Source organism: Typopeltis vanoorti, chromosome 9 (genome assembly GCF_054136105.1).
Source record: "Typopeltis vanoorti isolate ZY-2024b chromosome 9, IOZ_Tvanoo_1.0, whole genome shotgun sequence".
NCBI classification, from domain to species: Eukaryota; Metazoa; Arthropoda; class Arachnida; order Uropygi; family Thelyphonidae; genus Typopeltis; species Typopeltis vanoorti.
Window position 1 is genome coordinate 62,379,839 of NC_143557.1, and position 14,480 is coordinate 62,394,318.

At 35.3% G+C, this 14,480-nt stretch overlaps 1 protein-coding gene across 3 annotated transcripts in view; it reads left to right on the top strand.

Annotated features, from left to right (window-relative positions):
* The window catches only part of dpa (disc proliferation abnormal), a 238,270-nt gene that overhangs the window by 77,216 nt on the left and 146,574 nt on the right, over window positions 1–14,480 (top strand). For all 3 annotated transcript variants that reach the window (XM_090398134.1, XM_090398132.1, XM_090398133.1), the window contains exons 7-8: window positions 34–243; window positions 4,605–4,839. In XM_090398134.1, the coding sequence (XP_090254260.1) occupies window positions 34–243; window positions 4,605–4,839 (445 nt within the window). The remainder of the gene's footprint in view (window positions 1–33; window positions 244–4,604; window positions 4,840–14,480) is intronic.

The following is a 14,480-nucleotide window of genomic DNA, read 5'->3' on the forward strand; positions in this document are numbered from 1 at the left end:
TTCTTTCAGTTTTATAATGAATTGTTTGTTTAGGAGCCGTCAGATTTGGTTGGAGGAGCAGTAACCAGTGACTCTTTGGCAGGCCCACAGTTGGTGATTTGGGGAACTGATGTAATTGTCAATGATTGCAAGGAGAAATTTAAACAGTTTATTTTAAATTTTGTGGAACATGATGTTGAAATGGATGAACGTACAGATAATATTAACCTTGATCAACCATTTTATCAACAGAAATTGGAAGAGGTAAGAGTCACAAAGTTAAGATTTTTATCAAATGATTTTAACCTCACTATTCTGTAAAGATAAATTATTACAAATAATAAATGAATTGATAATTCTTTTTTTATTTCATCAGGTATTATCAGTACTTGTGAAAAGTTATCAATTCCATATAATATGATAACAAAGTGCTATAGCATTTTGTCATGACAAGTTTAGTTGTTGTTCAAAAAAAAAAAAAACAGTAATAGATTTTGTTATCATTCTATTTTTATGACACTCTCTCACCAACGAAATGTTTACAACCTCTTGTGGGTGAGTTTTCAGCACATTAGTATCATGGGAGTTGATTGATAATGTGGGAATCCTACTTTAGAGATCAAACATGGAACCGTTTCAAATGAATTCAGGCCTCCAATAAGCAGAAAGATAATTTTACAATAGGCAGCAAACAACTACTACTGCCAAAAAACATTCATAAATATCTATATTGTGGTAGTATTTTTATCTATGCTCTATTGGATGAAATATATATCACTCCTGATATACTTTGTATCTATGATATTTCAATATAATGTCAATGGTATTACAATTTTAATACACATTTTGTATTCATGACAAATGTGGTGTGTATACATGTCAGAGTCGGTTGGGTGGTTAAATAGTGGAAAGGTTATTAATGTGCTAAGTTGAACTGGCAGGGCTATTTTGGCAGTACCATATTTGGGCACATAGTTAACCCAGCACTGGTAAAGTGGGAAAATGTAACAAAAGTGGTAAGGTGGGGTCCCAAAGACCCACCCAAATAATATAGTATATTATAGAAATCCATATCTTTTTAATCAATATTAGTTTACGTATTGTTTAAGTATTGCTCAAGATAGAGACTTGGAAGACCATAATTTGCAATATTTAATTTTTAATATAAATCTCTTTTCCCTTTTCACATTGTATCATATTGTGAATAAACTATGTATGTATGTATTGTTCCTGTAATTTTACAGAATAAAAACACAGATCAACAAAATTAAATTTTTATTACCCAAAAAATACTTAACTAATTAAACATCTTTATTTTCAACAAAAATATACTCTTCCTAGCTTATATAATGAACGAACTAAGTAAATCAGTATTTTTTAGGCACTTTGGCTTACAAAAGGAACATATACATTATAAGAAGCTAATACAATAATAAACATTCAGCCTTGAAATTCCAGTGATATCACTAACTAAAAATTTTCATTTTCTGTAATTGCACAGTCGGGGCACCTTGGAATTATGTGATCGAGACGCACATATTTTGCTTGCTAAACTTAAACTTGCTTGTGCGCAACAGCCTGTTGTTTGGGGCATCGAGTAGCAGGTTATGGGAGGGGAAGTTATACTGAGGCATGACTCATTGCCACGTATTGTTAAAAAGTTATAGTCAATTTAAAATCTTTGGGGTCTGTGTTAAGACCGCTGAGTTAAAGAGAAAAATGGAATCTGTTGATTTTTGGTTTGTCAAAGGCCATAGTGCTTGAAGAAAACAGTACAGTGAAGCTGTTACTATGAGCAGAGTTAGAAAGAACAAAAGAGGAGGACAAGCAGTTACTTTAATAAGTTTGAGCTGAACTGTGTATGGCAGCTTCTCTACACAGTTTCTTATGAGAAATAAGATAAATTTGTTTTGGTAACATTGCAGTTATCCTCTGTTATCATTCTAGATTACTTTCACTCCACCAGAGAATGATAAGGAGATCACTGTCTAGAGACAATAGCTATGGAAGATCTTTAAAATTGAATCACTGAAGTATTGCAGGTTTGGGGGAATGAAGAAGAGGAAGAGTGTGAACAGCAACTATGAATATGAATTGTGGCCACTGAGAGAAAGTTATTAATGTGTGGTAGGGATAGCATGGATGAAATCACAGAGCTGTAAGAGTATCCCAGCATTGAAACCCAAAGAGAGAGAGAGAAGAAACCATTCAACATGACACACTCACACACAATGATAAAAAAGAAACCATTTACCCATTTCAAAGGACTGAAGACCATATAATGGCTTGGTAAGAAGCTCTCTATGCCAGACACAATTTTATATATGAAATAAAGGCATGATGGGTTTCCAGAAGAAAAAAAAAACAAGCTGTCAACTCAGTTGAAGAACCCAGGAGACAGTATATGAAAGGAGCTTACCTAATAAGCTTATTTAACTTTTTAAACTATTTAAAAAAAATAAAATAAAATAAAAACTTACATGCTGTATCTGATTGTGCGAGGATACATTAATCAAAAAGTTCACATATATTACATTTTCCTATATTTGATAGTATTCTCTTATGCAAATTGTTGTGTCCTGAATAAGCATTAAAAAAGTTTATATTAAAATATTCAGGTCACAACATTAATTCTACTCAGGCAGAGAACATGGAACGTTGGCAATAGAAAAATAAGTTGTTTGTGAATACAAGTCAGGATAAAGTTTAGGGAATTGTATAAAATTGTATAAAGAGTTTAAATATAATCTGTATTAAGTGTGGGCCTGATAATAGAAATCCATTTGTAAAAAAACCAGCCTCTTGCACTGAAATAGTAAAGCCTGTGAGTCAGGGTTCAAGGGTCACTTTTACCGTCCTGCATTATGAAAGTACTGGAAAGGGGAAACCTAAGCATCTTCCAAGAATAGGAGGCAGATACACGTGCGGAAAAAAATAATAGAGGGAGCTAATGAGATTGATGTGGACACACGTGACCGAGTTGGCGCGTATCGCAAATATCGAGATTTACCGAGAGGAGAAAATTGAACAAAAAGGCCTTGCATGAAGATTCGAGGCCTCTTATCTTTTTTCTTCCTGGATTCCTGATCTCTCGGAGTGGTCCTGCTCGTCGTAGGAGGGAAGTCCCTGACCAGTCGCAGAAGGCACTTAGTTTGTCCGTCGTAGCGTTCGTATTGGGCCAAGCTATGTCTGTGTTCTAGGATAGCTGTGATGTTGTCGTACGACGGAGGGACTAAATTGAGCCGTCCATTCAAGGCGAAGTTACCGTGCCACTTCCCAAGTTTCCCTCGGAGATTCTACTCGTACAGATCTAGAAGATATCCTCCAAAGCGATTATATTTGAAGACCTTGATGATTAGACAAGGTGGGAACAAGTTTTAAGAGTTCAAGGACAGAAATGGTAATGTAGATTTTTGAAATACTAATTCCAGTTGTAAGAAGAGAGTGAATTTCCTGTGTGAACATTTAAATTGGACTGAACTTAAAGAACCGTAAGAGTAGCCTACAACTAGATACTTGTCCGAGACAGTGTGTTAAGAATTGTTTGCCCAAGAGGCCGAATAGATATAAGATTATGTTAAACTAAAAGAGTAATTGTGCTGATGTGTTCACTGTCTACCACATGAACGTGTTTCACGTGTTAGCCACGTGTATCTGGATTCGGATACACGTGGCTAACACGTGTATCCAAATGGCTTAATGATAATCTATGAATTTTACTTTATGATTGCATTTAAGGTTATTAAGATTTAGTATATGTGATAAGTACAAGTTAATTAGAAGTTTTGATCTGAGTTGAGTGCAACCATATTATCCTGTTTTGAATGTATTATAGTGTATCACCTTAAAGCTCATTAAATTGTTTCATTCATGTACTTGCCTGATCTGCCTATATTATATGAATTCAAAACTACCACTCATAAAAATAACAACGAACCAAGCGGGATAAACCCATGAGTACGAATGCAATAAGTAAGCCGCGACTGTAAGAAAGAAAAGGGAGGGGAGATTAATTTATGCTTCATCATTAACTCTCTGAAAGGGTCACCCTGAACAAGAATCCTTTCTACCCTGGTATTAGCTGGCGCAGTATAAATATAAATGTGTTAATACTTATAGAGTGAACTTCTTCAGATTGTTTGTTTAGGACATAGAGAGGCCAATAGGACTGCAAAGTACTGAAGGAGAGAATATTTGATTGTAGTGTTTAAATCATAAGGGATAAATTGTATAACTAAGGTACAGTGTTGGACGAGTTTTGAACTTAAGAAAGATAGACTACTGGGTTAGTTAAGAAAGGGTAGATAAAAGGTAAACAACTAATTAAGTAAAGAAATAGCAAATAAGATAAAAAAGGGCAATGGCATAAATGCCGGAGTCGAAAGGATAGTTAACATTAGAACGAATATAAGAAAGAAAAAGTCACAACATAAATGGCGAAGCCAGTAGGATTATAAAGAATAAGGAAGTTAACCTAATCGATTAGAGTATAAACTCGCAACAAAATGCATAAGAGAATACTATCAAATTCGAATGCAACTTACAGTTTATTATTATATAATTTAAAGTACTGACATTTGTTTTTGTATTTTTTATAAGCATTGTGGAAACCCTTGTATTTTCAGATTTATACTTTAGAAGAACCTTTTCTAAATATAAATTGTGCTCATCTGTGTCAGTTTGATAGAGATTTGTATCGTCAGTTGGTGAGTTATCCTCAGGAAGTGATACCAACTTTTGATATGGCAGTAAATGAAATGTATTTTGAAAAATACCATGATAGCCATTTGCCTCATCAGATACAAGTACGACCATATAATGCTGAGAAAACAAGAAATTTAAGAGCCTTAAATCCAGAAGGTTAGTGATTTTGCCATCTAAGTAAACGTGTCTTTGGATTATTTGTATTCATATTAGTGTTCTGTATTTAGTTGCTGTAGTATTTAATTTTATGACAATTTTAATCATATAATGCCTGTAAATTAGAAATAACTTACATTTACTGAAAATTTGAATAATGTAAAGGTGTCAATTCAAAGTGGAACTCAAATTGTGTGTTATAATTGCATTTGTTTTTAGCACAATTGTTATTGCCTTTGTATTGTGACAATTGATTTGTGCTACTATAGACCTCCAGGTATATAGCAGCAACCAACAATATATTTTGTTCTATTGGCCTCTATCTGACATCAGAATTCACAAATTCTGGTGTGAGATAGCGGTCAGTATAGATGAAGCCCTTTGGTCAGAAAGCCCTGGGTTTGATTCCCATCCATGACGTGAAGAACCTTTATCTGGTGTCTTTCGACTATAGGTGAGTTAGCCAGTCTCATACAGAGGTAGAGGATTTTTTCATCCTGAAATTTGGATTTTTAGTCCCTCAGAGCAGGCAAACTGGCCTGTGAACACACACATTGATCTGCAGTCATAAATATATACTTAACCCCCCCCCCATTTATTTATTTAGCGTATGGCTCATACATGAAAAGTTACATCACATTAATCCTTAATATATATGAACAGAATAATAGACATATGTACAATAATAAGACATAATACAGTAAAAAAAAAGAGACACTCAATAATAGGTTACAATTCTGAATCTGGGTTGATTAGCTAGTCAACTGCACTTGGTGTAGCATGGATGAAGTCCGACAGGTTTCCATTGTATGCACATTGGGCACATTCTGCTGTAATATGATTAATTGTCTGGCAGGATGATCCACAGTGCACTTGGGTGAGGCAATCATGCCCCATTTCTAAAGGTGGTCTGCACATCTGTCATGATTGGTGCAGATTCGGTAAGGGTAGACCAAGTTTTTTGAGGTAGGTCAAACCTGAAGGCGTCTGTGTTGGGTCCACTAATTCATGGAAGTCCTCTGTTGAAGTGTTACACCAGGACTCTTTCCACTTCTCCTTCATGTTGAAACTTGCCTCTGCAAGATTTTTTGCTGTTCAGATTGGAGAGTGCCTTGACTTTAGCCTGTTTACTTCTTTGGGTGGGATGTCTTCGTGGATTGGAAGATTTTTGATTTCCATGATATTGCTGTATTCATGTAGAAGAAAGTTGGATGTGTGGAGGTGGGATGTTGCTTAGCACTGGGAACCAGTAGGTTGGAGTTATTTCACTGTTCCAGAAATAAGGCGCATAGTGGTGTTAAGCTGAGCATCAACCAAATACACATTGGTGCTGTTCAGCCATATGGGTGAGCAGTATTCAGCTGCAGAGTAAATGAGACCAAGAGCAGTGCAGCGAAGTGTTGTTGCTGAGGCACCTCAAGTTGTTCCACATAGTTTTTGAAGTATAATTTTTGCCTCCTCATCCCCCATTAGGAGGGCTCAACCAGTCTTAAGGGAAGGTGGAAAAAGGTGGGGAACCCTATATGAATAAATAAATAAATTCTATTTTTGTTTCTTGAAGTTCTTCAGCTATCATTAAAATACCCCTCCTCCTGCCATATATTTCCTCTTATCTTTTTCTGAAAATGCAATATCCATTACATTCTTTCCTTGTAATTATACCATTCTCTGACAACCAGAGAATGGTTGTCTGCAGGGACTGGAGTTTTGGCATTGGTCAGCTCAACTTGGCCAAAAAATTATTGCTGATGCAATCTTCAGTCTTTGATCAAGAGTTTTATTTCTAAGCCAGCTCTCAAATCCCTAAGTTAAAATTGGTTTGAACACTGTATTGTATACAGCTAGTTTAATGTTTTGACTAATCTCTCTCTCTTGTTCCATATGAATTTATTCAGTTGACTTCATATCATACCAGCTTTGCTAATTCTGCTGTCTATTTCCAAATTTAATTTCCTATCTTCACTAAAAATTGTGTCCAAATAGCTGAAATATTTTACTTGTTCTGTAGGTTTCCTTCAGCATGCAGTTGATGTTTTCAATTTTCTACATATTTTCATTTGTCTTCATCTTTTTAATGCTTATTTTCATATCAAATTTTTTACAGCAATTATTCAATTTGATCAGGGAATCCTGCAGACTTGTTCTGGATTTATTTAGAAGTATAACATCATCTGCATAAAGTAAAGAGCTGAGATTAACATCTCCAATCTTGATATCAGGTTTAATACTGCTTTCCTTCATAATGTAATTCATATAAATGATGAATAACAGTGGAGATCATGTGCACCCTTGTTGCACACCTGATTTTATATCAAACCATCTTCCCATACTTCCTTCAGTTCTAACTGCTGATTTACAACTCAAATAGAGACTATGTATTGCTTGATATAATGTACTATTTAAACCATGTAATTCGAGTACTTTGAATAGCTTTTTCTCTTGGCACCTTGTCATATGCCTTTTCCACATGTACAAAACTTAGATACAGATCCTTGTTATATTCTCATGATTTCTCAACTATTTGTCTTAAAGAGAAAATCTGATCCTGACAAGCACTGTTTGGCTTGAAGCCAGCTTGCTCTTCTCCAAGCTTCTCCTCCACACTTTTTCTTAGCCGTTTCTCAAGAATACGTGCATAAATCTTACCAGGAACATTCAATAGAGAAATTCCTCTATAATTCTCACATTCAACTTTATACTCTTTTTTATAGATTGAAACTGAGTTCCCCAATCATCTGGAATTTGACCCTCTGACTAGGCCTTCTGAATTATACAGTGTAGTCACTGTATAACTTTAATAACTCCATATTTTAGCATTCCTGGTCGAATATCATCTACTCCAGCTGCCTTTCCACATTTCAGATTTGTGGTAGCTTTTTCTACTTCAAGTACAGATATACATATTGAAGATGGCATTTCTGTTGAGTGTTTTCTAGTACCATGCTATTAGTGGGTGTTTCATTTAAAAATATTTCTAAGTAATTACTCCATACATCAAGAATATCTTAATCTTAAGTTTACATATTTCCATTATCTCTTATTCCTTTTACAGTATTCTTTCCTCCATTTCTGAGCTTTTCCATTAGTCTCCAGGATATTTTACCACCTTCCTGATGTTTATTTTCCATGTTCTTACCGAAGTCTTCCCATGACTTTTGTTTAGCTAATTCTACACAATGCATTGCTTTCTTGCAATTTCCTCTGTAATCTCTAAAAGCACAGGGTGACTTACTTGCTAGCAGCTGTCGATATGCTTTCTTCTTTTCCTTGACTACCTCTTTCTTGAGTCTACCATGGAGTTCTGATTTTTTTAATCCTTACAGATTACCTCACCATATGAGGGTGGCCTGAAAAGTTCTCGGCCTCGATCATAGATGGCAACACTATCAACAAGATTTTTTTTTCTAAGTTGTTATGAGCTCGTACATCTATCATAAGCATCCATGTGAAATTGCAAGTCATTATATCAAGTAGTTTGTTTTATACAGCTGTCTGAAGCAAAAGTCGTCTGTGTGTCTTGGAATGGATAAAATTGAGTATCGTGAGGTTATAAAATTCTTTGTAAAAGAAGGTTTAACACTTAAGAAATTCATTCAAAGTTCATGAAAGTTTATGGGCACTCTTCTCCTTCGTTTTCGACAATTAAGAAATAGGCTGCCGAGTTTAAACGTGGCGGTACCAGCCTTGAAGATGATCCTTGTGTAGGACATTCAAAAAGTGTAACAACACCAGAAATCATTGATCAAGTGCACGATATGGTGTTGGATGACTGGTGAGTCAAAGTGCGTGAAATTGCCGAGACTATAGGCATTTCAAAAGAATGTGTAGGATATATTTTGCACGAAGAATTGCAAATGAAAAGGCTTTGTGCAAGATGGGTGCCACGCTTGCTTACAGCAGATCAAAAACTCACTCACATGAAAATCTCTGAACAGTGCTTGGAGCGTTTTAACAAGAATTAAACTGATTTCTGTGCGTTGATTTATTACTATGGATGAGACTTGGATTCACCATTACACACCAGAATCCAAACAGCAGTCAAAACAGTAGACATAAGCCAGTTGTTCAGCGCCAAAGAAGACAAAGTCGGTTCCATGAGCAGGAAAGGTTATGGCATTGGTGTTTTGGGATGCTAAAGGCATTTTGTTTATTAATTATCTTGAAAAGGGTAAAACAATAACTGGGAATATTATTCCAATCTTTTAACCAGACTAGACGAAAAAATTCATGAGTAAAGGCTACAATCAATTTATCCTTTTGTAACGATACTTCATTATTTTACATTTCACTAACAAATTCCTGTAAGCACCCTCATTACACATACTAATTCCAATTGTATCTTTCCAAAACTTTAATAAAATGTGCTTACTTATGGTAGCCTTTTACATACACCATTCAGTCAATTGCACAAAACCTCAATAACGCCTTCATCATTGGTTACAATCGTTGCTTGAACGATGTGGCGGTTTTTGCTCTGGGAATTGCCAGACAAAGTCGGAGCGATTCTTCTGTTGGTACTGCCACTGTGATTTCCCATTGGTAACTGGAAAGGAACTGCCAAAGTCTCCTTATGACTGCGTGTAGTAACACGTCCACACATTCAAACAGGAGCTCCATCGATAAGGGCCTCGCCTCCACACACACCTGAGACTCTGCCGAAAGTTTCCAAAAGGCAACAATCAATAGGTCCCCCCAAAAAGCATAAAAGTCCTCTTATATATCTTCTTTAATCCTTTGTTAGTACGTTATAGTTTCCAGGATTACCCACCAGCACAATGACATCACTTTGACTCCCTCTGCTTCCATGTTTCTATCGTGGGTACATATTTTTATGTTCGCAAGAGTTTGAAAACGTTTGTTTTTGCTTAGTCATTGTTCTAATCTCTGCTAAACCCCTCTTTTCTGTTTTATATACACTTAATGGAAATTATTTTATGCATTTTACAGAAAATTAATTACATTTATTTAATTACCACAAAAATTCTATTTTATATGTGTTTGGAAATCTCTGTAAAATTGAACTCTATGAGTTAATTTAATGAATTGCGAGAGATGATTTTACAACATTATTGAAGGAATATAAACAAGAAGAGTGATCAATATGCTCATGAGGAATATAAAGCACAAGCAAGAAGGGTAACAAGTATGGTAAGGAAGGCTGAATCAAAATTTGAAAGAAAATTAGCTAACTAGGCCAAAGTAAATCCAAAAGAATATTTTTTGCTGTTTAATAAGTAAGAGAAAGAAGGATTATGTAAGGATAGATCTACATCTTACTCAGTGCTGATGATAGGGAAATGACAGAAGCAGAAGAAATAGTTCCATTACTGAGTGATCACTTTGCAAGGATATATTATCTGGGTTGTGACTTTGCAGTTACTGTGAGAGAAATTGAGGTACTCAGTATGTTGAAAAATATCAGTGTGAATACAGTGGTGAGTCTGGACAATATGTCAGCTCATGTGCTACGGGAATATGCAAGTGAATTGGCAGTGCCTCTGATGAAGTTATTTAATGTAAGTCTTAACTCTGGCAAGGTTAAAAGGTAGTGGAAAGAGTGCAGACTTTAGCTGATGGGTGGAGGAGAAGGAGATATGATAGAAATTTGAGTTACTGAAGGGATTCTATAATGTTGACACAAAAGAAATTTTTCAATACATGAGGAGTAGGGGGGGGATGAAGGGTCACACTTGGAAGTTGTCTAAGTGTGTGGTTAGTAAGATTGTCCGGTGAATGAGTAGAATGGATTGCCAAAAGTGGTTGTGAGTGCCCAACAGTGAATAAGTTTAAGGAGGTGTGTGATAAGTATTGTGTTAATGGATAGTATGGGTCTCCTGTGACGAGTCTTTTGACTACATAGAATACCTGTATAAATAATAATAATATTCCAAAGCTCTGGGTTGAGAATAGAAGAGGGCTCTGTTTCAAGAAAGCTAATGGCAACCATAACTATCTTGTGTGAAAAACTGTAATTCTTAGATCTTCCCAACAACTGTCTACAAATGACCTCATGACTATAAAATATACTTTTGGTGTATTTAAACAACTTTGGTAAATATATTTTACCAGAAAAATAAAAAAGAATCAGGCCTGATTATATGATGTGGTTTAGAAAGTAGATTGTCCTTTCATGGAATTTTAGTTATCTATTCGCTTCAGGATACATTCTAACCTTTGCCATTACCCAGAGTGTTATCAAGTTCTGTATGCCTATGAGTTAAGCCACTTTGGAAAACTGGGGTGAAACAAGAAATACATATGCTTCTGTCATTATGACAAGTCAATACTACTAGATGCCATCCTTTTGAATGCTGTTTTACATGGTTAGGTGGCAGAAAATTATGATTCTTAAGCTGCTTTTCAGAATTGGCAGTAGCATTGAAGCACTTCACTAATTTTACGAGTATGCCTTTGAAATACTATAAGCCTCTCGTAATTTGAGAAGAGCCTGCATAGTTCAGTCAGTTTAGATGAAGCCCTTTGGCCAGAAAGACCTGGGTTCATTTCTTGTCCATGATACGAGGAATCTTTATCTGGTCTCTTTCGACTAAGAGTGAATTAGCCAGTCTCATATGAATGTAGAGGGTTTTTTTCATCTGGAAAAAACTCTCCATTTTTTTGTCCCTCAGAATAGGCAAACCAGTCCCATGAACACACACACATGGATCTACAGTGAAAAAATATACTTCATCTCTCATTAGGAGGGCTCAACCCATCCTAAGGGACAGTGGAGGATAGAGTGGAACCCCACATAAAATAAATAAATAATTTGAGATCCTTTAATTTTATAAACTTCAGTCCAAATGGCCTAAGCTCTCTGTCATCTCAGTGAGTGCTTAATAGAACTTTGGTTTTTCTCTTGTTTAGCTTTGTAGTACAGTCACAAGGATGACATGGTGTATTATGGTCTACCTTCTTCCTGTTTTTCAGTTGGGTTGCTATTTTACTGGTCATTTATTATGCATCTTCTTAAATGGTGTCTTCTTTTCAGATTTTCTCATGAATGCTTCAGTAAACCCCAGGACTATATACTTTGTGCCTGCATTATTCCTCTTATACATGACCTTCTCTCTCTCTCTCTCTCTCTCTCACACACACATGAACCTCAAATCCTTTATGTAGTTTTGCTGACAATAACATACTTCATTCTTCTTCTTCTTCTTTATTTGCAATCTTGTATTGTTTAAATGATTTGCGATCTTCCATAATCTGTCTTAAACATGATCCTCTTGTCATTTTTCAGTGGACTAAGGCAGCCTGTTTAATTTTAGCGCTAGCAAAACACACACACTTCACATTTCTTATAACAAATATCTCACTTCATTTCTGTTTACCTTAGATAATGTTCAGATCTCTAATCAGGAACAGATTTTTCTTTTCTTGCTTTGCCTCGCACAAATGCATCACATTCTTAGCCTCTTCAACATTCCATAAACCTCTGTATCCTCTTCTTTTCAAGGCAGTGTTTCTCAAAAACACAAGAAAGATATTTAATTAACCAAATATTTCGGTCTGGAAATAGCAGACCATCTTCAGTGGCACTACAAGAACAGTTTAAAAAAAAATACAAGGTGGAATACTAACAATAGATCATTTAAAAATAGAACAAGCCAAATTGAAATAAGATATTAATTAATAATATTAAATAACATAAAATTAATGAATTAATGAGTTATCCTGATTAGACTTTCCCAGATTTTTGATATAGATATACAGTCATTCCGATTCAGGTTAGGATTATGGAGTAAGGCCTCTATGCTTTCTTTGAATAAACGTTCAAATTTATAACGGGATCTATGTAAGAGGCAAGTTTTTGACCAAAGGATGTTGTGGTTAGTTTCAATCCCGTGCTGAGCCAATCCAGATTTTTCAGCTTTGTTGTGATGAATGGAGGATTAATGTTCTTGGATTCATTTTTCAAGAGAACGTCCAGTTTGTCCAAAATAGGAGAGATCACAGTTGCAGGGAATTTGATAAACTCCAGGAAGAGATATAGTTGAGCGTTTGTCTTTAGGAGAAGGAAAATGGGAAGATAATTTGTTAATAGGTGAATACGTAGCTGTTAATTCATATTTCTTCAGAATTCTTGCGATAGGTTCTGAAATCCCGGAGATGTAAGGAATTGGAACTTGACGTATTGAATCTTCGTTGTTTTGTGGTGGATTATAAGAATCGAGAAGATGTTGAGTACTCTTTTCGGAAAAGCCATTGAGTTTCATGTGTTGTTGGAGAGTAGAAAGTTCTTTCTGTAGAAAATTAGAAGTAGAACAATTAGTTTTGGCTCTTCTGATTAGACATTTTATGATTCCTGTTTTTTGACAAGGATGATGGGCTGATTCTTTAAGAATATAACGACCTGTGAACGTTGGTTTCCTGTAAACTGTAATTGTAAGAGTATTTGAAGGTGACCGAATGAGGAGAACATCTAAAAAAGATAACTGGTTATTTTCTTCCATTTCCATAGTAAACTTTATACGATGATGTAAGGAATTGATACTGTTTAAAAAAGAAGGTAAGGCGTCTTTGTTGTGCGGCCATACAGTAAAGATGTCATCTATTTATCTTACCCAAAAGGATGGTTGAGGGAAAATAGATGAGAAGAGGACTTTTTCTATATGTCCTAAATAAAAGTTGGCTAAAGCAGGAGAGAGAGGACTTTCCATGGCCGTTCCTTCTACTTGGCTGTAAAATTTGTTTTGAGATAAGAAATATCCAGAGTGTATTATGAAATCAAATAGTTTTATAATGTCTTCTGGAAAGATGTCAGCAAGTAATTTTAAAGTCCCCTTGAGAGGTACATTTGTATATAAAGATTCTATATCAAAGCTCACATAAGATCTGTAGGTTGCAATGAGACATTTTTTAATTTTTCTAAGAAATTGAGGAGTTTTTTAGAAAGGAACTAGAGTTGCCTATGTGAGATTTTATTTCAATAATTTAGCTAGATATTTGGCTATACGGTAAGTAGGAGAATCAATACAATCTACTATTGGACGAAGAGGAAAGTCAATCTTATGTATTTTAGGAAGACCATAAAATCTAGGAGGTCTTGCAAAATGAGTTTTAAGTCTTTCAATTGTGTCTCTATCTAAACTGATGACTTCATCTAAGAGAGAATTTAATTTCTTTAGTTGTCTGTTTGGTTGGATTATAATCAAGTTCTTGATATGTGGGGCGATCTCGAAGTAAAAGATAAAGTTTTCTTCTGTAATTTGCTGAGTCCATAACTACTGTTGCTTTCCCCTTGTCAGCTTTGGTGATAATGAGATGGTTGTTTTTTCTCAAGGACTGTAAAGATTTCATTTCAGAAAGAGATATGTGGGAAGGAAGAAATTTGGCCTTAAGTAGAGAAGAAGCGACTTCTAGGCGAAGAGCATTAGCTTTATCACTAGTTAGATGACTGAGATTCCGTCCAATCTTAACTAGGAAATCTAGATATGGTATCTTATTAGGAACAATAGAAAAATCATGTCCTTTTGACAGAATGAGGGTTTCACTGTCAGTTAGAGGACGTCCGGATATATTGACAATCCAATTATCTGGAGGTTTGAAGGGCTTGAATTGTTTAGACGAAAGAGCATCATATTTTCGGTTTAGATGTTGACTTAGTTTATTATATGCTCGTTGAGAGAAACGTTTAG